This window comes from Pseudoliparis swirei, chromosome 18, assembly GCF_029220125.1.
Source record: "Pseudoliparis swirei isolate HS2019 ecotype Mariana Trench chromosome 18, NWPU_hadal_v1, whole genome shotgun sequence".
NCBI lineage: Eukaryota > Metazoa > Chordata > Actinopteri > Perciformes > Liparidae > Pseudoliparis > Pseudoliparis swirei.
The window spans coordinates 16,815,786-16,839,983 of NC_079405.1; the positions used below are offsets into that span (position 1 = coordinate 16,815,786).

At 40.5% G+C, this 24,198-nt stretch overlaps 2 protein-coding genes and 1 long non-coding RNA gene across 4 annotated transcripts; 2 read left to right on the plus strand and 1 right to left on the minus strand.

Annotated features, from left to right (window-relative positions):
- The first annotated feature begins 555 nt into the window (after positions 1 to 555).
- myl6 (myosin, light chain 6, alkali, smooth muscle and non-muscle) lies at positions 556 to 6,012 on the plus strand. Of its 2 annotated transcripts, none has more exons than XM_056438204.1 (6): positions 556 to 623; positions 922 to 949; positions 2,027 to 2,170; positions 2,496 to 2,669; positions 4,191 to 4,268; positions 5,610 to 6,012. In XM_056438204.1, exons 1-6 carry the CDS (start codon positions 621 to 623, stop codon positions 5,636 to 5,638), a joined length of 456 nt encoding a protein of 151 aa, XP_056294179.1. In that variant the 5' UTR covers positions 556 to 620; the 3' UTR covers positions 5,639 to 6,012. The 2 variants fall into 2 exon arrangements, with proteins under 2 accessions (XP_056294179.1, XP_056294180.1); XM_056438205.1 differs by having other exon boundaries at positions 598 to 623; positions 872 to 949.
- Positions 6,013 to 7,098: 1,086 nt separating this feature from the next.
- smarcc2 (SWI/SNF related, matrix associated, actin dependent regulator of chromatin, subfamily c, member 2) lies at positions 7,099 to 19,566 on the minus strand. Its single transcript, XM_056438025.1, has 26 exons — positions 19,456 to 19,566; positions 18,690 to 18,809; positions 18,522 to 18,607; positions 18,303 to 18,384; positions 17,046 to 17,138; positions 16,309 to 16,378; positions 16,157 to 16,226; positions 15,835 to 15,910; positions 14,562 to 14,806; positions 14,331 to 14,455; positions 14,175 to 14,228; positions 13,816 to 13,853; positions 13,604 to 13,734; positions 13,331 to 13,402; positions 13,108 to 13,221; positions 12,848 to 13,001; positions 12,640 to 12,756; positions 12,480 to 12,542; positions 12,140 to 12,398; positions 11,861 to 12,022; positions 11,215 to 11,276; positions 10,996 to 11,116; positions 10,759 to 10,922; positions 9,861 to 9,995; positions 9,434 to 9,764; positions 7,099 to 9,179 (listed from the first exon to the last, which is right to left on the minus strand). Exons 1-26 carry the CDS (start codon positions 19,564 to 19,566, stop codon positions 9,115 to 9,117), a joined length of 3,120 nt encoding a protein of 1,039 aa, XP_056294000.1. The 3' UTR covers positions 7,099 to 9,114.
- LOC130208739 (uncharacterized) lies at positions 19,174 to 21,173 on the plus strand. Its single transcript, XR_008834477.1, has 2 exons — positions 19,174 to 19,385; positions 21,040 to 21,173. It is a non-coding gene; the product is annotated as an uncharacterized LOC130208739 (long non-coding RNA).
- Positions 21,174 to 24,198: the final 3,025 nt, after the last annotated feature.

The window sequence follows — 24,198 nt, forward strand, 5'->3', positions numbered from 1 at the left end:
CAGTCCAGTTTACTGCAACAGGGTCGGCCCCCCATCAGACCTGGTTTGGTTCTCACGTGCCTCCTTCCCTAGCGGCCCCAGCAATACAACCTGGGCCTCCAGCAGCTCCCTGTGGGGACCGGCAGAGGAACCTGCCAAGCAGGTGGCAGTGATGACGAGCAGTAAGAATGTACATAAATATATGGCCCATCTTCTTGCTGGTGGTCTTTAGTGGTCTCCCATTTACTTGCTTATCTTTAATTAGTGTCATATCATAGTACTGTTACAATTAAGTTTAATTAGGACACCCCTTTTAAAATATATTTTATTTGCAATTGTGTTCCATAAAGCAATATCAATATATGTATATAGGAAATAGATATGTATACAGTATATATGTATGTGTATATATATATATATATATTTGTGTGTGTGTTGATATATGTAAACACATATGTGTACTGTATATGGGGGTGTGATGTGTTGTAACTGCAGCCCTGAAATCAAGGCATGTGATTGGCTGTTGCGCTGTGACATCATCAGATGCGCTGCTAACAGAGGAGCTAGCCGGTGTCCTCCTCATTAGCATAGAGAAAACACAACACCCTCGCCCGTCTTTCATCCAACGACTTCAACCCGACATGGTGAGTAAATATATTACTCCAGGCTAATTCTTGTCTTCTGTTAAACGATTTGTACTGAAGGACAACGTGGTTCTTTATTTATATGAATTTGAAAACAACTAATGTTAACCCAGTTAACGTTCAGCTCGCTGCGTATCTCACCCGGCCTGCTTTACTCATTCTAGCGCTGACGTTCAGCCTTTTGCCACAATCCTTTTGTTAAACTGCTCGTTCATGGAGGATTAACTTGAAGCATTTGCACATTACAGTAACACCAGTCTGTTATTCCTCTGTGCCATTTTAACCCCGCCTCAACCAGTCTGACTTCACAGAGGACCAGATCATGGGTGAGTCAACGTTAACATCTGATTAGAAAACGGGCTTCATCCTTCTAATGGTTAAGGTCATACAGCAAACATACCATCGCCTTTTATTCATTTTAAATAACGTTAGCTTTATGAATTCGTCTCTAACCCTGTAGCTCGAGCGTTGTCTCTGCAAACCACTGGAGTCCTTCAGGTGACAGATGAACTAAGCATAAACTAAACTCTTTCTAACTGTGTGCGTTCAATGCTTGTCACGACTCACACGTAACAAAAACTATGTGAATTAATCCGACTAGTGCCACAGAATGCTGTTCTAATGCTGTACTAATAAAGCATCTTTGTGTTTTTGCATGGCGATGATATAATATTCACCTTACATGTTGGCCGTCATGACACAGACAGGTTGTAATGTATGGATCACGGGGTGGCTCAGACATCATGATTCAGGTGGACTTAAAGGCGTGACAAATGTCTCTAAAACTATTCTTTTATGGTACTGCCTAAAGCAGTTTGTTAGAACAAATAGTCGACATTGATGTAGGACATCAGCTACTTTGTGGTGGTGTTTAACATGACCGTATTCTTATTGGAGTTGCAAACAATTTGTGCTTTTAAGGACTGTATTGTTTCAACCACCACCACCCACTGGCTCTGTTGCTGTCGGCGATGAGAGTATGTTTTAGTATTTGCTTCAACGTGTGTTTGCTGCCTTCTGACCTGATATCAAGTAATACCCTGACCAGAAAACCAAAATATTAAAAGCTGCTCAAATATAATACCAGGTGGAAGAGAGCCATCATGTGTCGATATGCATGAGGTGAATGTGTAATCAGTCATTAAAATAAGTGTGTGTAAACATGCACCAAGCTGAGAAAATGCAGAGACATAATTGTCTTGTGTATCTAATGTAAACACATTGTATGCACTGGTATTGGCTGTTCTTCTACAGAAACCACTTTATTCATTAAAGTTATACACACAGGTGTGTGTGTGGGGTTATACGCATGGTGTTATGCATTCTGCATTTGCTTGTGTCTCCAATGTTGGAGTGTAATTGATATACTGTTCAGCTGAATGAGTTCTCTGTCTCCATTTCAGAGTTCAAGGAGGCCTTCCTTTTGTTTGACCGGACGGGTGAGGGGAAGATCACCTTCAGCCAGTGTGGTGACGTCATGCGCGCCCTTGGTCAGAACCCTGTCAATGCTGAGGTGCTCAAGGTCCTGGGAAACCCCAAGTTAGAAGGTAAGCCTCTGATTCACCACCTGCAATTATAAAAGACCAATCCAAGCTACATTATTGGTTATCAGATAGGTTGTGTGTACATTTCGAAACCATTGTGACTAAATCTGAGAATCAGAATGTGCGAAATGCCTTTTTTGACTTGTTTGGGGTACAGGAATAAGAACATTATTAAATGTGCATTCAGCTGAAATCTCTGGTAGTGGAACAAGTGCATTTATACTTGCTGGGAATAAAGAGAGGCTGATATTCATACACATCTCACTCTTTTTATAACAGTTTTGGGGGTGTTTAAAATATACAATATGTTTTACTCATTGCCTTTCAGATATGAACTACAAGATGTTGGATTTTGAACAATTCCTGCCCATGCTTCAGGCCATTGCTAAGAACAAAGACCAGGGTTCCTTTGAGGATATTGTAGAAGGTCTGCGGGTCTTTGACAAGGAGGGAAACGGCACAGTGATGGGAGCCGAGCTGCGCCATGTTCTCACGACACTAGGCAAGTCAACTAAGCACAACACAAAGATGTGTCATTGTCTAGTTTAGCAGACCTATTTATGTCTTATTATTCAATTCAGTTTATTTTGTATAGCCCGATATCACAAATTTGCATCAAAGGGCTTTACAATCTGTACACATCCGACATCCCTGTCCCAGGACCTCACATCGGATCAGGAGATCTCACAAGAAATAGATAAAACCTCTTTCACAGGGAAAAAAGGGAAGAAACCTTCAGGAGAGCAACAGAGGAGGATCCCTCTCCAGGACGGACAGAAGACATAGATGTCATGTGTCCAGAAGGAAGCATTACAGAGTTACACATTGAGTATGACAGAGTGTATGAATAGTTGGTAGTAGGCACGGACCACGATCCAGACCTCCATGATCCATCAGGCAGATGGAGGTAGAGAGGGGGAGTGGGCGGAGCATCAGCAGGGTCAGGGAATCAGACCCAGCCTGGTCCAATGGACCCTATGAGACGTGAAGTCACAAGGACTCCAGAGAGGAAGCAGAGTTAATAATGTGCAATTTTTGAGATGAAAATTCATATTTAAGGAGAGAGAGGAGAGGAGAGAGCTGCTCAGTGTATCCTAAACGTCCCCCAGCAGCTATAAGCCTATAGCAGCATATCCAGGGGCTGGACCAGGTGAACCTGATTCAGCCCTAACTATAAGCTCTGTCAAAGAGGAAGGTCTTAAGTCTACTCTTAAATGAGGTGACTGTGTCTGCCTCCCGGACTGAAATTGGAAGCTGGTTCCATAAAAGAGGAGCTTGATAACTGAAGGCTCTGGCTCCCATTCTACTTTTTAAGACTCTAGGAACCACAAGTAGTCCCGCATTTAGTGAGCGCAGCTCTCTAGTGGGGCAATATGGTACTACAAGCTCCTTAAGATATGATGGAGCATCACCAATCAAGGCTTTGTAGGTTAGGAGAAGAATTTTAAAAGTGATTCTTGATTTTACGGGGAGCCAGTGCAGAGCAGCTAGTGCAGGAGTGATGTGATCTCTTTTCTTAGTTTTAGTGAGAATACGAGCTGCAGCATTCTGGATCAACTGGAGGGACCTAAGAGACTTATTAGAGCAGCCTGATAATAAGGAGTTGCAGTAATCCAGTCTACAAGTAACGAACGCGTGAACCAGCTTTCTGCATCTGTTTGAGACGAGATGTGCCTGATTTTTTAAAATGTTACGTAGATGAAAGAATGCAGTCCTTGAGATTTGCTTCACGTGGGAGTTAAAGGACAAGTCCCGATCAAAGATAACGCCAAGATTCTTTACAGTGGTGTTGGATGCCAGGGCAATGCCGTCTACAGAAACCACATCACCAGATAATTGATCTCTGAGGTGCTCAGGGTTAAGACATGCTTGAATGTTAGTGAGCTGGTTGGTCTTCTCAGCCAAAGTAAAATCCCTTCCGGCACTTATTTGAACCAAGAACAATGTAAACAAGCGTGCTGTCTCCTAGTCCTTTCCTTATTTGGTCCTGAAATGTAAATTAATTATTCTTTGTTTGTTCTAGGTGAAAAAATGACAGAGGAGGAGGTGGAAAGTCTTTTAGCGGGACACGAAGACGCCAATGGCTGCATTAACTATGAAGGTAAAACGGCCCAGTATATGGAAAGATGCAATTAGAGGACTGATTTGTACAATTTAGTGTGCTAGGAAAAGATAATATAAGTCCCTATACATGGATTTTCAAATGTCTGCAAGTTAGCCATCTTTTGTGGCTATTCTGACCCACAATCATCAGTGCAGAGGATCTGAGTCAGAGGGTCAAAGATCAATGTGCAATGTTATGACAAAGTAGTATGTCCTGTTGAAGAAAATTTCTTTGAGTTTATTACAATTTTTTATTATTACGAGTTTATTTACAATTCTGTGGCTGTTTCAGAGAAGTGGTATTCACTGCACATTGGAGACAGAAGTTCACAAAAAAGCTGAAGAATTCTCTCAGTTAAACAAGACGTGGGTTGGTCTGAGCTTCTCAGGAAGGACGAGGGACCTTGAAACTATCGGCACCCAAGATGTGTATTCCTTGTCACTTCAGGGGGCCATTTTATATTTATTATCTATTTATTTTATAGAGTTTATATTAGGAGCGAACTGGAACAAACATGTCTGCTTTGAGCAAGCTGAGTAAGTAGGAACTGGGCACAACGACGCGGTCGTCATAGCAGCAACACAAATCCTCAGCACAAACAAAAAGAGGGAGAACAAAAGAAGTTAGAAGAAGAGACACATTTGTTACAATTAAGAAAGCAAAACAGACAAAGACTAAAGAAAAAGTAACAATATAGTAGGTAAAAATAAAAGAATGGAGAAGAAGAGAGAAACCAATTCGAATATAACAAATTGAATAAAATGGAAGTTTAAAAAATAAAGTATCAGCATGACTGGTTACTAGTTGTATGAATACATTATTAATTATCATACATTATTAATAAAACTGCCGACAGGCTTTACCACATTGCAAGACTGTTACAGAAGACAGGAAGAATGGACTACACATGTTACAGTACAACTTACTTTACATGGGTACTTAACACACAATGTAAGAAACGCATAAAAACAATTCATGCTTTTTATGTATCAAAACTCACCAGAACTGCCTGCAGCGTAGAATATGATTTTTCTTGATATTCTTAATTTGAAATTGGAGCGTGTTACCTGTGAAGGTGGATGATCTGGTCTTGAGTCAGTTTAGGGGGTTTGGGTTGAGTTTGTGTCCTAGTGGACAAAAGGTGTGAGGAGACATTAAGGTGTGACCTCTAACCTCTCTTCACACAACACCAGAAGGTTTCACTGGCAGAGGTTTGTTCGTGATGTCATAGTTTATGTCTGCAGAGGCGGGGACTACAGTTGGATGTTTGTTCCTGCTTTTGTTTGCTTTGTTTTCGCTTTGATGCCGATGTTCTTCTCTTTCTTTCTCTTCGAACAGAACTCGTCCGGATGGTGATGAGCGGTTGAGAATTTCAGAAACGCACTTCCAGCTTTAATTTTATTCCTGAATATTTTTATATTGTTTGTCTCGTCTTGCCCTTCCATCCATGTCATCCTACGTCCAGCAAGTCATTCTTTTTGTTGTTGTTGACATCTTCAATTTATTTCGAAAGTGCCTATTCAGTCTAATGTGAAGAAACCCTTTCATCTCATGTCCCAAACATTATTCAGCCTCGCAGCTACGCTCCCCATGAAGGTTCCCTTGATGATTTCACCTATTACATCTTTAGTAACCTGTCAGTCTTGTTGTCAACAGCTTTTGTTTTTTGTTTGGATGGCTATGATAATGTTGCATGTTTCATCTTCCAGTATTGAATAAAAATTCTACTTTCCAAAGTGTCTTTCAGCCTCTGAGTCTTCAAATATGTCGTTATAGGGCATAGATATTACACGCCTGCAATCACAATACAAAACACAGTGCATCTTTCATTTCAATGTATCATATACTGTAAAATATCTGTTATGGACCATCTCTTGGCATGGTTCCAATGGTCAAAATCTCATGTTCTAAAACAACTTTTTTCTGTGACTTACAATCAATACTGTTGTGATATTTTGTGTACCACACTTCCTTTTTGTAACAATATTTTATGATATATTGTACTGTACTTTTTATGATCAAATACTGACTTTTATTACCTAATATAGAACTTCTTTATGACATACCACAATGTTTTGGGTATATTTTATGACATTTTAATGAAATTTGTATGACATACTAGATACTGTGACTTGTGATTCATTATCACATGCTGTGATCTTTTTATGCCTTTGCATAAAAGGCTTTATGTTCTTGGGTGGTCTGTCCGGTCCGGCTGATGGAATTCCTTCCGATTTTCTTCAGATGTTGCACTCGTGGATGAACTAATTCAAATTTGGTATTGAAAGGTCACTGTGACCTAAACAATCTTGTATTTGGCCATATTTGAAGAATGGATATGCTAATTATTTAAATGTCACACTAATGGCTATGGAGATAAAATTATAAAGTAATACAATTTTGATAAGACATGACTAATCAGTAATAAGTCTGGTTGGCAGAGGCATAGAACCATGAGGCGGATATTCTAGTTATGACATACTATGCTGTGACTTTTTAAGACTTAATTAGATTTTTTAGTGGACTTAAGTTGTCATGATACACAATGAGATTGTATGGCATACCATACTATCACTTTTATGACATTCTTAGTGACTAACTCTACTATGCCTTTTTGATGATGTTTTTATAACAAACTTTATTTGAGGAAATTACAATTTCATGGCATACTATACTATGACATTTGTATCACATACTATGACTTTCTTGAAGATTGCATCTTCATGAACAATTAAACAAACCGCACAGACTTTAAAATGACAGGACAAATTTAAAATGCTAAATTATTAGAATACAACTCGTAAAACAAACCACTCCACACAATTACTTCCTCTTCACATCTTTATTTTTTCCCTAACATTTTGTAATTAAAACCTGAACTGCTTTAGTTATGCATTGTTGTTCAATACAAACTGCCAGTCCGAATGTGATGATTTACTGAGGAAAAATGTATTCTACTGTATCGATCTGTAATCAATGCAACGGCTGCTACCTTCAGCGTAGTGAAAAATACAGAAACTGAACATACACTTATTTCATATCACAAAATTCACACAATGTAGTAATAACACAGATAAAAGAAGTCCATTTATGCTCACAGCTATGGTGAGGTCGGCAATACTGGCTTGACGGACATTAATTGTAAAGTTTCACCTTCTGACTGTATTATAATTCATGACACGAAGTGCCATGTCGTGTTCAGAAGGAAGTCTGTTTTCTTAATTCTCCAAACTCCGTGACACACGACAAATGGCACTGTAAAATAAAACGGAACGGTAATGTGGTTTACAAATCTTCATGGCATGCGTTCACATCCACAAATGCTCACAGTCACATCTCAGGACAGTTCCAACAAAGCTGCCCGATTCATACACAACAGTGGAGAGGGTAAATATAAGCTACAAATGTAATAATATACAGTTACAATGTTGACATATGAAAAGAGATGGAAAAACATAAAGTAAAAAATATAAAAATTGATAGGCTAAAAAGTGAGGATATTGTTGCAGATATTAAGGACACAATTCTCCATTGTCAGCTGTTTAAGGTGCGAGTTCCCTTGTTTTTTGACAGGCTTCACATTTCTTCCATGTGTAACTTGAAATGCACCATCGAAAAACAAGCTGCTAAAAAAATCTTCTTAGTTTCCCAAGCAACCACAAAAAAACTCACTGAATAAATGTGAGATAAACATGATTATAAAATATTTTGGTTGAGCAAATAACAAAAAGTCAAATTATTAAGAAACACTCTTGCGGTCACTGGTATAATTATTATTCCCAGACTTTCAATCATTCCCTTTGAACACAACTACATTCCTCAGAAACTCCTGGATGCTTTAGTTTATCCAGATGTGAACAACATGAAGCTCCTCGCTGACATGTTATTCCTTAAGTGCTGTCGAAAGGAAGGACATTATAAAGATATTTTTAAAGAGAGTTCTTTCTCAGTATGATGATTTCATGTTGTCAGAACTTTCAAATATTATCATTACGGGGCAACACAAGATGTTTGTAAAAAAAAAAAAAAATCAAATTTACAGTACATCGTCTCAGACTGCATACAAACCAACTCACTTCAATTTTTTTTCCATTCATATCAGACATTTCTCTGGTTTTAGACACGTGACCTCCAGGCCAGACCCGTCGAGTGACTGTTTGTTCATGGAAAACAAATAAAAATAGAGCGGAAAAAGTAACATTTCCAATCAAGTTTTCAAAACCTTCAGCATGAAAATGTATTTAAGACAACAAAAAGATGATATAAGTGCTAAAGTTAAATCATCGATTTAATCATTGAGGCTTCAAGTCTTTCAATTAGACCTTGGGAAACATGTTAAAAGTGCATTTTTGTCTTACATATATTTTAATTAGTACCTACAGTACAAGGGGGGAACTCTAGAGCGATTGCGAAGCACAAACTTCACAAGCTGTGTCAAACTGTTGCAGAAAATAAATGCAACAATTGCCAAAACACTGAAAACACAAGATGAGTCTTTTCTCTTCCTCCTTGACCGGCAGCATGTGGGTGAGACCTCGGCGTTCACTCTGGTGCTAAGCTTCAAATTATGAAGTGGGATGTTGTCGTCCAATCGATCGCACAGGATGAACAGCTTCTGTTTGAAACTACATTTTCTTCATAGGCAGATTCAATTTAAAAAGGACAAATTTTTCGAGTGGAGCTGGTTTGTTTTATTCTTTATCATTTTTTCTTTCTTTCATCAATTGTTTTGTTAAAAAAAATAAAAAATAAAAGCTGAACATGTAAAATGTGTTCTTCTTCGGTTTATGACTTCTTCATTTCAGATGATACCGGCAAGTGGTCAGAGTCATGTAGGATTCTCTCACTGTGGAGGTTGGACTGGAGCTGAAGGATGGAGTGTTTCTCCAGGAAGAGGGGGAGTGGGCTCTGTACAGGGTAAAACAGGTGATGAGAAGAAAAATGTACTCCTTATCAAAGCGGATAAAAGTGTATGTGTCGAGAATGTAGGACATTATATTTTGACATCCATCCAAGATATATTTATTGAAATAAAGAATGGATTCACAGATCTGTGAGATGAAAAGTAGGGATGAGAGAGCAAATGAATGTTCTAAAATAATGAATGGATAATATGTATTTAAGAACTTGTGATCAAAATATTGCTCAAGCTTTGAACTCACCGTGGAGTACAGGCGTAGTGCTGGAGCTGGAGCTTGAGTGGGTAGCTGGGGTTGCACCTGGGGGGCAGGGGGGCGAGGTGTGAGGGGGTTGGGACTCCGGGGCCGGTGCAGAAGTTGAGGCTGGGGACGCGGGACTGGGGGCCAGCGGCGGCACTGGTGTGTTGGGGGCCGGGGGTGGTGGGGCTGGTGCTGGGGGGCCACTGGCCTGGCTTTGCTGCTGGTGCTGAATCTGCTGGAAGTGCTGCTGGCGGGCCCTCATCTCGGCATATTTCAACTGTTCCATGTGGAAGGACTGACGGTCGGCCAGCAGCTGCTGACGCTGGTACTCCAACTACAAACACCAAAGATAGAAAGGTTAAAGGGATTGCCCTGTAGTTAAGTCGACTTCTCTCTTGAGATACTACATATCCCAGAATCCCTAACTTACAGCCTCCCTCTCTCTGTCCATTATGGTTTCCAGTTCTTCAAAATGTCGCAGTTTAATCTCCAGCTTCTTCATTTGGGTCTCCACCAGCAGAGCCACGAGGGATTTAATCTTCCTCTCTTCAACCGCAGCCAGGTGCTGCGAAGAAAGGGAACGAGAAACTTAGATGAGACTGTGTGAAAGTAAGAAAAACGAGGATACAAGTTTATATCTGTCAAAAACTACATCACTTTAAATTGTCATAATTAGCATAGGATTTCTTGAATTATGTCAACAAGCATGTTTTGTAGGTCACTGTGACCTTTGACCACCAAATTCAAACTCCAAGTGAAAATATGTGCTATTTTGTAATGTGTGTGTATGTCAGAGAAATGTCGTAGTATAGAGTAAACAAAAGTATTGTATGCTTTGCAAACAGATGTAAAAAAGAGAATAGAAAGACAAAGAATAGAATATTAAAGTAATAGAGCAATGGGGTAAAAAGTAAAGTATATTGTGTCATAAAATAATAAATATGTGTATGGAATGTCAATAAACATGAATAATTCATAGAGTATATCATAAATATCATCAAAATGTCACAATAGATTTCAAAGTATACGACGTCAAAAGAATCATCTAAAATATTTACTTTGTCAAATAAAAAAATGTCGGAGAAAATCATCGAAGAGCATGCAATGAAATGTATTAAGGGTCCAAGTAAAGTATGTCGGAATATGCGGTAATAGTACAGCATGCCATAAAAGAAAGTCAAAGTATAGTATGTCATGAAAAAAAATAAAACCGATGTCTTGTAATCGTGGGCCGGACAGAAGGAGGTGCAGCCGGACGGACAGGCAGCACAACCATGACAACATGGCTGCTGGAGGAGGATGCAGCCGGTGTGAGACTCATGCAGTACCTTGGCTTTGACGGCAGCAGCAGCGAGAGCAGACGCAGCAGCAGTGGCAAGGTTCCCCTCTGCAACGTCACGCTCCACCTTAGCCTTCCTCTCTCCTTCACTCTCTGCTTCTCTCTGTCCTTCCTCTGTGCCCTCTTTTCCGTCCTTCGCCTTCTCTCCGTCACCTAAGAGAGAAAAAAAAGTTGTTTTTACCTTTGTCAAGAAAACTCTATTTCTGACTGAGATGCATTCACTTACCGATCTCTGACTCTCTTTTGTTCGTCTCCCTCTCTCCTTCTGCTTCTCTTCCTCTTTCTTCTTCCTTCTTCCCATTCTCTGCCCGTTTCTCCTCTTCCTCAGTCGCTCCATCTTTGCTGTCCTTTACGGAAAAGCAAAACAACACAATGAGCTCTGCAGCAGTTCATCAGCAGAACTCACCAAACAGAAATATGATGTCATATCGAACATGCGTCATACCTTGGCTTCCCTCTTCTCGTCGCCCGGTTGGCTGTCACTCTTTCTTTCAACACTACTTTCATCTAGAGAGAAGACAAGTTACTTTTTCTTTTTCAGTTTGAAGTGCAAAAGTGTTTTCTTTCTTTTAACTTTGTCGGGCTGAAACCTTCCGGCTGGTTGATTGGTTGGTTGGACCAACGAGGATTTGATCGAAAAAGAGCTTCAATAAGAAAAGCACTTCTTCCTAAATGTGTGTGAGACACAGCTCACGTCTGTAGTGACGGGTCACTGCTTCTGCTGCTATTACTCAAAAATACAGAACGATGTACATTTGTATTACATTATTACATTTAATTAAGCTGACGCTTTTATCCAAAGGGACTAACCATAACTTACAATAAATGCAACAATTAAATCGTTTAGTTTAAAAGTGGGTTAAAATAATTTGATATACTACAAATAGATTTTTAGCTTTATTTATAATTAATTCAGGCTACCAGGTAGAGTGACCAGTGCGCTGTGGCCATTGAGTTCATCTTGAGGAAAAAGCAAACGTTTCGACCGATCACCTGGTCGAAGAGTAGATTTAGTATAATTTCAGTCAAACAAGATTTTCTTTGGTTGATCTCAGCCCGACAACTGTGCATGCTGCGTGTCTCCATCCTACCGGGCCTGTCTCCCTCCTCCAGGCCGGTGCCTGCGATGCCACTACCCTCCAAGCCATACAGCGGGTCCTGTCGGCCGCTGACCCTCGCCGCCTCCTCGACCCGCCTCACGTGAGCCTCAACAAGAGTGCCAGGAACCTCCTCCTTCATACGAGAAAACTCCTCTGAGAGGGAGAGAGACAGATCAAGGTCATTGTTTACTAAAGAGTAACCAATAAGGACAAGGGAAAATCAAAATCAAAACATTCAGTGAATTCAATCCAAACGAAGCTCCTTCTCACCCAGAGCAGATTTGGCTGCAGCGGAGGCAATGCGTGGGTCGACGACAGAGGCGAGGAAGGCCACTGTGCTCATGACAGGGTTTCCTGCCTGGCTGAAAGGAACTGGCTGGAAGGCTAGCGGTCCCAGGGACGACGAGTTCGCCTCTAAGTAAGGGTCCTCAATGGGCAGCCGCAGGAAGTGCAGGATGCACTCATCCTGCGTACGGCTGGCCACGTGCTCTGAAACCTTGTTCCAGTCGTCCTTGTACATCTCCAACCCCTGAGAGAAGTGGGGACGACATTTAGCTTCATAATTCTACTTTCTTATTTTCACACAATTGATTTTAAGGATAATTTATACCTCAAGTAGGAGTAGTGTTTCTTGCTCTGACCACTCCCTCATGGAACTCGCTGTGCTCTTGCTCTGTGCACAAATGTCACCACTACTTTGTTAATATGGGAGGTTATTGAAAATGTACAGAATAATAATGCTTCCTTCGTGCATTGTCTTGGACTTGTACCTTTGCAGAACAAGTCTTCTTGCTGTACATGTCAGTCCGCAACCCAAAGTTTTGTAGATCGGCTGGTTTCTCCTTCACTTTATCTGGGAATGAGATCACCTGCTGGGTCGCAGGGGTCTACAGGTGCACAACGACAGGACATGTGTCAAACAACCCAGAGCGTGTGTGCATGTGTTTTTTGTGTTTGTGTCTGAGAGTGTTTGTGGACCTGGGACGTCTTGGGCTGCAGGGGCACCAGACTGGACGGAGTGTCTGCCAGGACGTGGAAGTGAGAAGTGGGTGGGGGGCCCATGGGCGTGGGTCGGCTCTCAGAGTCAACCTGGTAATTGATCAGGCCCCACTGCTCCAGGAAGGCGTGCACTCTGCAGCACAAGAAACACACATTGTACAACACTGACAGCAGTTTGACCAAAACACAGTTAAAACTACTGGATTGAGTAGAAACATTCATATTCAGCCTCCAACTACCTCATGATGGCACACACGTCTCCTGCCAGGTTTCTGCGACAGGCCGTGGACGTCAGATATTCCTGAGGGTTCAGCCGGTAGGTGTCAATCATAAAGTTCCTGTACGCCAGGTAACTGAAAGAAGGAGCATAAAAAACTTTTAAAATGGCTTTTTAAAAATGTGTGTCAGATAAACGTTTCAGATAACACCTGATGTTGTTTTGTGCATGGATCAAATACTCACATCTCCGGGGTTTTGGATTTGTTCTTCCCATTGAAAAATTCTGGCAAGGCTCTGCGCTCAATGGCATGAACACTGGGGGGGCAACCACGAGGACATCATGACGACTCGCAGTTGAAATCCATATGAATATCTCCTGTCATATGCTCTCTAGTGCTGAGACTAAACTGCTTTTCATATCGAATAAAATCGACACAAGCTAATTCCACCAAGTTCTTACTTCTAACATATCTGTAATCAGATTACTTCAATTTCTCAAGAAGAATGTCTTCCTACCTGTTGTAGTCAAACCAGGCCGCGTAGCTCGGTATAATAATGTGATGAGTTTGCTCGGTCACGTTGTCTTCGTGGAGGTCCGATCCTTTCACTGGTTCCCCCTTCACGCTTGGAGAGCCCTCCTCCTCCTCCTGGTCAAACACACTCACGTTGATATTTGGGTTTCCTGCCTCTGTCCCCACAGCCTCCTGCAGTTTTACAAACGACTTTACCTTGCCTGTTGTTTCCATGGACTCATCCTCTTGCTCGTCTGTTCAAATCACAAACGAATGGTCAGTGAATATAAAACAAGGGCACAGAGACATAACATTCACGACATACAACATTAATAGAGGACTTCTTCAGTTTTTGAAAAGCACACTTTTCCTCTATGCTGTGAGAGATAACAGTGGTGTAAAAACAATGTGTTATAAAATTGGCACAAAAAGAAGACGCACGATCAGGCAAGACATTGTGGATCATTCTTGCTTTTCCATTGTTTTACAGGGTTTGAACAGAGAAGGGATGTTTTCTTGTAAAAGCCGTTAGAGGTGGCCGTGATGGAGGTGAAACATACAAACGTTCTGCTCACCCATATCTGTTCCTCCCTTGACGGGAGTTGAATCAGAGTCCTTCTTGGTGTTATCTGCAAAAAGAAAGTATAATGTCAGCCAGTAACAGACAAGTCTTGAAGGAGGCAATAATGATTATATAGTTTTATTTATGTATATTTTGAATGTTTGTGTACTTGTTTTAGGTGGGTTTCCCTCTTCTGATGCTGGAACAGGTGATGCTTCATCCAAGTCTTTACTCGGATCCTCCTGTTCCTCTTCCTTTTGGCCTCGTTTAGACTTGGTGTACGGGGTCGTTGGCCTGTGCACACAGACATAAACAACATTATTGTACAATATTACATCATGTCTCTGATACTGGTTCTAATGGCTGACATCATTGCACAAAGACTCATCTGGTCACCAACCCTTTTTTGGTATTCTTCTTCTTGCTCTCCTGAGGCGGAGGGGTGGGGGATGGCGACGGCGACCTCTTCCTCTTCTTCGCACTGCCAGACTTCTTGTCCCTCCGCTCATCGGGAGTGCTCACTTCATCTGTCAGGGTCTTGGCTGAGATCCTCTTCCTCTTAGGGTAGCCCTCGCCCACTTCATAGTCCTCCTCATTCATCCACTCGTTATACTGGTCCAGGTCTAAAATCCACTTGGCATGGACCTGTGAAGACAGAGCATTGTGAGCATGTCAGCGTGAAAAGTCACCAACTTGTTTCATAGTTTAACCAGAAATGGGTTTCACACAGACAATTTCCACATGATGTTTCCTTGTACACATGGATTAAAATTGTTTTCTGGATGTTGGTTTTGTGGGAGAAACGTTTTTTATTTGTGAAATAATGGCTGGATTAAAAAGAAAATAAATCCGACAGTGAGAGAGACTTAACTACACAAATGGAGCCGTCACTGAATGAAGGCAAATGCAGTTCATCTTAATCAAGTCACTTGGAAGTTGTGGTCTGTGGGAGACATTTATACTCATGTGAGTAAACAGAGTGACAGGATAGCAAACTAACACTGGATGTTGATGTGACAAACATTTGAATGCTTCACTGCTCCTACTATCGTGTCGTGAGTGCCGGGCGCCTTGAGCGATGCTGTGAATACACAAAAGAGCTAGTGACGCGCCCTTTGATTCATGGTTCAGCAAAGTGCCAGAGTAAGCATGGTTGCTTCAAGTGCTAACTTACCACAGCACTTCACTCTTCAATGTTTTGCACAGAGAGATGAGAAGAGTCCTGTTTCCAAACAGCAGCTCTACGTACACTCAAGAGTCCCCTGACAGGTTTGTATCATAATGAATCGGCTAAGACGCAAACGATTAACTTCCATCATTACATACTTCAGATGTAAAGACGTTTTCTGAAATTGTGTACATAAAAATGTTCCATTTGATATAACAGCATATTTGATTTGAATATGGTACTCAAGTGTCATTTAGGCTCAATTACGGTCAGGAATAATTAGATGCAGCAAATATTGATACGGTATATTTGCTGTAGTTGTACAGGATGAAATATGTGAAATTAAATTTCGGGGGTTTATAAGCAGACTTTAGAAAGGATTTGTTATGATTTCTTTTAACTAAGATAGAATAAAGAACACAGATTGTAAAAACAAAATTGTGGAATGGATGACACAAAAACAGAGAGATAACAAACTATAAAAAAGTTTCTAGAACATAAATACCTTCCTAGGTTTTTCTGGGCTGGGAGGATCCTCCACAGCAGCCTCGATCTCATTAGCTTGGATCCATGTGTCGTAACTAAATTGTGAGAGGAACAAAGTCAAAGGTCAAGGCAGGGGGAAGATTACAATTTTGGGCTTGTTCAAACAACTCATTGTTTAACTTAGGCTAGTAGAGTTAAGAGCAGTATGAGGCTTCAATAAAACAACATTTGCTGATACACTCTACATTGTTAAACTTCGACAGTTAAGTGTAAAACCTGTTTGTAAGTCTGTTTAATCAAATGTTGGATGGTATTCAGATCTCTGTAAACTCAGCACCAACCTGTCAGGCAAATATCCCCAGTGGAGCAGCACTTGCTTATCTCTCTTCATCACTGGACGCACCCACTCCTCTGGACCGAAAAGAGAAAAGGAAATCAGCACAAAGCTGATCGCATCAGAATTCACAATAAAAACAACAATCTGACGCCTCACCTTCCTCCAGGCTGGTGGGAATAGGAACAACAACATGGGAGCTGGAGGCCTTGTCTTCACTTACTGAGCCCTGCAACAGATAAAGTCACAAGGAGATTACAACAGTGGCTTTTCTGTCCGTAGCACTGAGACTTTTATATGGCAAATGGACCTGTACGCTTTTCTAGTCTTCCGATCACTCAAAACTTTAAAACTACATGACATCATTCACCCATTCAATTCAATTCAGTTTATTTGTATAGCCCATTTTCAGAAATTACAAATTTGTCTCGGAGTGCTTTACAATCTGAACACATAGACATCCCTGCCCCAGAACCTCACATCGGACCAGGAAAAACTCCCAAACAACCCTTCAGGGGGAAAAAAAGGGAAGAAACCTTCAGGAGAGAACAGAGGAGGATCCCTCTCCAGGATGGACAGGTGCAATAGATGTAATGTGTACAGAAGGAATCATTATACACAAATTAAAACACAGTAACAACACAATCAATGAATATGACAGAGTGTCACACCCATTCATACAGTGAGGGGAGTGGCTAAGGTGCCACCTGCTCATCAGCAGTATCTTAAATTCACACACACATTCAAACGCCGTATAGGCACAGCTACAGGAAGAATTTGGGGTTAAGTGTCTTGACACATTGACATGGGTCGCCGGGGATTGAACCACTGATCCTCTGATTGAAGGACGAACCTGCTCAACACTGAGCCTCAGTCACTCAAAACATAATACACACCTGATGTCTTTTTATGATGTCTTTTAGTTTCCCGAGCAGTTTTGGCTCTATGTCAGAGCTCAGGTAGATGACTGGCCGACTCAGGCAGTTGTTCTGAAACAAAAAGAAATGAAGCAGATGTGTCAATTAGTGAAAGTCGTAATTCAAATAGTCACGAAATATATATAAAATCTAAATATTTGTTATCATATAATCTAAATAAAACCTGAGTCAGTGTAGTTGAGCTCTCCAGATTAAGAGAGCTGTATGATCTTGTAGTGTCACTGCAGGACTGATTAAGCAGGATTACTACTTATGTCACATGACTGGGTGCCCTTCATTGTTTCTCTCTGAAAATCCCAGACAGCCTGATTCTCAGACACTTCACAAATATAATCGAATCGCAAGAGAGATGCGATCTCTCAAATAGAGTTGCTGCTTTGCAATTATTAAACTGTGATGCCTGCAGCAAAAAACAAACAACGGAAATGTATCAACTGACCCTGGTTAGGCTCACACTTGATTGATTAAAAAGTGCCATTAGAATTGTGACAAATTGTGGAAATGTTGTAAAAGTGATTGACGTGAAATAAACTTTCTAAATATATATATATGTATATATATATACACTACCGTTCAAAAGTTTGGGGTCACTTAGAAATGTCTTTATTTTTCAAAGAAAAGCACTGTTTTTTCAATAAAGATAACATTAATCAAAAATACACACTATACATTGTTAATGTGGTAAATGACTATTCTAGGTGGAAACGTCTGGTTTCTAATGAAATATCTCCATAGGTGTCTAGAGGCCCATTTCCATCAACTATCACTCCAGTGTTCTAATGGTACATTGTGTTTGCTAATCGCCTTAGAAGACTAATATCTGATTAGAAAACCCTTGTGCAATTATGTTAGCACAGCTGAAAACAGTTATGCTGGTGATATAAGCTATACAACTGGCCTTCCTTTGAGCTTGAAGTTTGAAGAACAAAATTAATACTTCAAATATTAATCATTATTTCTAACCTTGTCAATGTCTTGACTATATTTTCTATTCAATTTTCAATTCATTTGATAAATAAAAGTGAGTTTTCATGGAAGACACAAAATTGTCTGGATGACCCCAAACTTTTGAACGGTAGTGTATATTTTTTTAATGAATTAAAACTGCTATTACAGTTCAAAAAAATTAACTGGAAACATTTACAATTTCATTTTGTATGTCCAGGTAATGTGTGTTACAAACATACATAGAGAAATGCTCAGTAGCAAACTTACTTGCACTAAAGACTTCTCAATGGTCATGAACATCTCCACATTTCGGTCCATCCTCGATGGATTCTGGAAGTCAAACCTGCGCCTGCCAGGAAATTAGACTGGAGTTACACATGAAACAGCCACATAGCCAACTTCCAACTATGTACAGAGCACATATTCAATATATTTTAAGTTAGTTTGATACGGAAATGTTTATACTAGCTAAAAAGAAAGTCTTACCATCCCTGGTCACTCTTGAACTTGTAGGCAGCAGCCAGGATGTGGCAGAGAGCCCCACCTGACTTGAAGTCCAGAAAACATTTCATCTGCAGACACAAAACAGTTTGAAATGCCTCAGTGGGACGAAGTCACGTGTTGGTGTGTGAATAACAGATAAAAGACACATACTGGCAGCTTGGTCAGCGGAGGGTTGCTGACATGTCGACCGAACACCTCCTCCTGGAACTGGAGCAGCTGGACCACCAGGCTGGACAGAGACTTGTTGGTGGGGGGCTCGGCCTGGATGTACTGAGAGGACATCGACACAGATATGAATCAGTGCTGAGCCACAGAGAGGACAGATAACAGCGGACTGCAGTGTGCGGACGACTCAGATCAGAAACTGGAAGGAGCATTTTCTTTTTTTAATCCGTTTAAGTGATGTTATGTAATATGAAATATGGGAATTAAATGGTAACTAGTTAATTGTTTTCATTATTGTTGTCGCACTCTTAAATAAATAATGCAGGTATTTTGTAAATGAATGTGTTATTACAGACAGGCCACGGCTCCAGTCGGCGGTGCGCGCCACACAGCCAACATCTGGATCTCAGCTGCATTACCGTTAGCCGGTTAGCTAACTAGCTCGCTAGCTGCTTGGCCGATTAAAGTCACCTCTTTTGCTAAATATCATCCCCACCGGGCTGATTGTGTGCTGCTTTTGCATCGGTTTAGCTACAATAACGTTCAGGGATGCCGCGTTTAGCAGCTGCATCTGTTGCAGCTGTTGGCTCAGCATCCTTTTGTATCCCGGCTCGAGAGTCAAACAGCTGGATGCTCAGCAGCACCCTCCCTCCTCTCTTTGTCACTGCCTCTGCCCAATAGGTAAGTAGCCGCATTTCAGGGAGAAAGATGTCAGCTCTGTGTGTATGGAGACAAAACATGCGGTCAGTACCTTTTTGTAATTCTTTCCCAGCCAGACGCGGACATTATCAAACTGAGAAACGGTATCAGACGCTTCGAAATATTTTACATTCGGGCCGCCGTCTTTCTTACGCACCGCCATCTTTGACTGCAGACAACTAGTCAACGTTGCCTGCCGCCTAACGGCCAAAGGCTGGTACTACACCTGATGGCGAGGGTAATGCCAGTCGATGGACAGCAGGTTGCGCACACGCGCAGGGAATGAATTAAATAAATACTTCTTCATGATGTGAGTGATTTGAAAAGTAGTGGCATTCACCGTGGTTGCAGAAGAAGAATGAAAAACACATTGTAAAAATACTACACTACAACTTAAAATACTGTTCGAGACTAAGAGCAGGCAGTATACTCATCGCGCAGAATGGCTCCTGTCAATTACCAAATTACTGGAGCATCATTACATTACTTGTGATTTAGCTGACACTTTTATCCAAAGCGACTTACCCTCATGTTACATGCATACACCGTAGACAGTTAGCTACAGGAAGCAGATCAGGGTTAAGAGTCTTGCTCAAGGACACATTGACGAGGGCAGGGATTAAACCGCCAACCCCATAATTGAAAGACAGACCTGCTGACCACAGACCCACCGTCGCCCAATAATGATTGCTGAATGTAAGCAGGACATGTTTTACTGCTGGGTAATATAATCTATGAATTATATTTGATAGAAGTGGTGTTGTGTTTTATATGTTTTTTGATATTGTCTGTCACTGTTTTATTTTGTATTGTTTGACACTTTGTGTAATGTGCTACTGCTGCTGTCTTGGCCAGGACACTCTTGTAAAGGAGATGTTTAATCTCAATGAGGCATTTCCTAGTTAAATAAATGTAAAATAAAATAAATATAAATAGCGGGAAAATCCTCATGATAAAATGTCATTTTGAAAAAGGTGAAAATCAGTATTCACTGTCTGTGGTCGAGGGATGTTTTAATTAATAAGGATAGATATGCACTCTATATTCTGCTTATAGGCTCGGTATGTTTCCAGTGACCTTTTTTCTAAACTAATAAAAATAAATGCAAAGTCTATAATAAATATCATGTTACATATCATTTAGCAACTCATCAGATCCCACTGCATCTGTACACATTTGAAAAATTAAACAATTTCCAAAATCAACAGATAGTATGATACACCTCAAAGCACTCATGGATATTGTAATTGGCAACCAAAAGAAATGTGTCTAATTTCAGTATGAAGCATGACGAGAAGTAATTTCATGCTCCCTCCTTAAATCTTGGATAGAAAAGAAAAGAGAACATACACTCTGGACTCTTAAAATAAGACTGGAATATATCAAACATTTTCATAAGACCAGGTTGTGATTCACAGGCAGTGAAATACACATTGTATTTACAAAAAAAATGATTTTATTAATCTATTTGATAATCATCCATGTGAATGAGATACTGTCCACTAGGCATTCTTTCAATTCATTATTGTGATTGTATGAGACCTGGACTTGATTTTTCCATTTTTACAGTAGTTATTCAAGTCCTCTATGTCTGCTAATCACTCGACAAAATACAGACTGTTTTTTGTCTCCTCAGTGGTGGAACGAGCTCGCCGGTGACACCAGGACAGCAGAAAGTCTCTACATCTTCCACCAGAAACTAAAAAAACGTCTTTTTCGACTTTACCTTGAATAAAAACAGATTTGCACTTCAGTGGCACTTAAATAGCACTTATGATATTTTTGTAGTTTGGCTTTTGTCGAAGGTTGGGAAAAGATGGCCAGGACGGCAAAGTAAAATTCAAAACAAAGTGGATTTAATTAAGTGTGGTAGAACAAAAAGTCCAAAGACACAAAACATTTAACGTGCAGCACGGGCCTGGATGAAGTCAGCTCAAAGCATCGTTCAATAACAGACTGGAGTTCTCCAGGAGAACATGACTCTTTATATCTTTAAGAGCAAGCGTGATTAGATAATATAGATGGAGACATAACTCGGTTTAAACTTTGTCCGTCTCATTGTTGGAGCTCAGGGCTCACGACAGCAACAGTGGTTGGTTAAAACAGATGGAGGTGTTCCTGGTTTAGACTTTGAACACCTTCTGATGGAGCTCAGGGTGGTCCCACCCTCTTGGCTCACGATCTTCTCGCCATCATCATAATCAGTGTGTGTGTATGTTGTTCTCCATCTAAAGCAGGAGCTGTGCAGTTTCTTTAATATTATAGGTACTAAAAAGGCATTGAAACTATCTGTTGCTTTCATAAACAAATTCCTTGACGGTGATAGGTACGGCTCTTATTTAAATCTCAATTCTACGACTGAGCGGTCAGGGTGAGGTCAGAGCCTGTGTGGATGTGTCATCTTCTGGCTGAGGTCCAGAAGTGTTTGTACCTACAGTATCTGTGCTTCTTATCCAGCAGTGTCAGTATGTTCCAAAACATGTGGGTGAGCATGAGTATGAGCTGTTCTCTCTGGTCAGAGCCCTACTGCCATAGAAGGACACAAGGTTTGGTGCTTCGGGGCCTTAATGCAAAGCGAGGGACATGGGGTACTATGTATGCATTTTTATATTCTTAACACTTTCTTGAAGAAATTTTACTTTTTTTTATTGTTGTTGTTCTGAGCCTGTACTCATGGTTGAATGCAGTTATTGTAAGCTAAAGTAAATGTTATGTAATGTCTTGCAAGTTATTTTATTCATCTCTTTATTACTATTGCAGTTTTTTTCATTTGCTAAGCGACAGCGGGCACAACTGGAGTCGCATGTGCAAAACTCTAACTACAGTCTGCACAGCAGCAGTTCATGTGGACCAAACTCTAGTTTGTTTTTCATTGCTTGAACACAGTTTTCGAAACTCTACACACTTATCCCATGACTTTAACCACAACCTGCACAACACTGTGGATCTACAGCACTTTGTTCAAATGCTAACACACTGCTGTCAAAACTGTGAACCACACATTCAAAACGGAATAGAGTTCAGCCTTGTGCCTTTCAAACACTGCTGATTGCAATTTCAGATGAAAGGCTAAGCAGGTGTCTTGTTTTAGACTTGTTAGTGAACACACACACACATATATATATATATTACAGTATATATAGGTAGAGCTCAGAAAGACTCATTTTGGAAATGGAACAAGGAAGACGGGTTCGTGGAGGGAGAAGGGAGGCAGGGAGGAGTGGAGGAAGACAAAGAGCTGTTATTCCAGATGAAATAAGGGCTCCACTTATAGACCATGTAATGTAATGTCGTGAACGAAGTGTTTGGTCACACCCACATGACCAAATGTCTCTTTTGGAAGCCATGTGTGCCGGATGTGAGGACACGAGTCCAGAGGACTGCCAGGGATGGATAAGGCCCTCCAGAAGGTTCTTCCCCAGGTGCATGGCAAGAGAGAACATTAGATGTGATATTGATGACAACATGTGGCCTGATGCTAGAGAGAGGCAGGATTAGCCCCTCAATTATTTGTTTGAATTATGTACTTTTAGTTTCTACCCTTTTTTTCTCGTTTCTGTAATTCCGTAAATTACTGCAGACTATTGAAGCAAACTGCTAATTTTCATTTACCTTAAAGAATTGTTATGTTCTAAAAAATTTAATTAATCATGTGAAAGAATGTCACTCTTTTCTTTGAAGAAAATATTACTTTGATTGAAGTCACTGAAATTGTTCAAACTGTAAAGATGAAAAGTTAGTATTTTCTGTATTGGTGTTTGATGCTCGTGTTTTTACTCTGTGTGTTCTGAGTGACAGTGTGTGTTACCTCAGTGTGTGTTACCTCAGTGTGTGTTACCTCAGTGTGTGTTATCTCAGTGAGGGTTGTGCATGTTGTTTGGCTGCACTGAGGGTGTTTTGAGCCATGTGTTAAGAGTTGTGTTGCTTGGAATGAGTTTTGCAGGTGATGTGAACTGTTTAGCTCAGGTGACTGTTGGTAGTGCAGACTGTGGTTAGAGTTTTGCACATGTGACTCCAGTTGTGCCCACTGTCGTTTAGCAATCGGAAAAAACTGTAATGTATTTATTTGGGTTAAACTTTGATTAATTCAGTAGAGTCATAGTGTGGCAGTTGTTCCATATTTGGGGATCGGGACTTCTCCAAGGCGTGACAAATTCACTCTTTGGGGAAATGATTAGCAAGGCAAGGCAAGGCAAGGCAAGTTTATTTATATAGCACATTTCATACATGAATGCAATTCAATGTGCTTTACAAAAAATAGATCAAGAATAAGAAATAAAAAAAGAGGAATACAAAGTGCATCAAAGAAACAATTTAAAAAGGCATAAAAGCATAAAAGAAGATTAATAAAAGAAAAAATAAAGATAAAAATCTAAGTGCAAAGAATCATTCCTTCTGTCGTTGTCTTATTATTTCAGGATTAATACAAGATTCAATTTAAGGCAATGGAGAACATAAACGTTTTAGCCTGTTTTTGAAAGTAGTAAGAGTTGGTGCAGATCTAAGCTCTTCCGGAAGTTTGTTCCAACTGTGTGTGGCATAATAACTGAATGCTGCTTCACCATGTTTTGTTTTAACCCTGGGAACAGTTAGCAGACCGGCCCCAGATGACCTAAGAGGCCTAGAGGGTTCATAAGGTGGAAGCAAGTCAGAGATATATTTTGGACCTACACCATTTAGAGATTTATAAACGAGCAGCAATATTTTGAAGTCGCAGGATGAGATATGTATGTAACTTTTTTTCACTTGTATCTAAAATGTCATTTCTAATATAACAAAGTAAAACATATTTAAT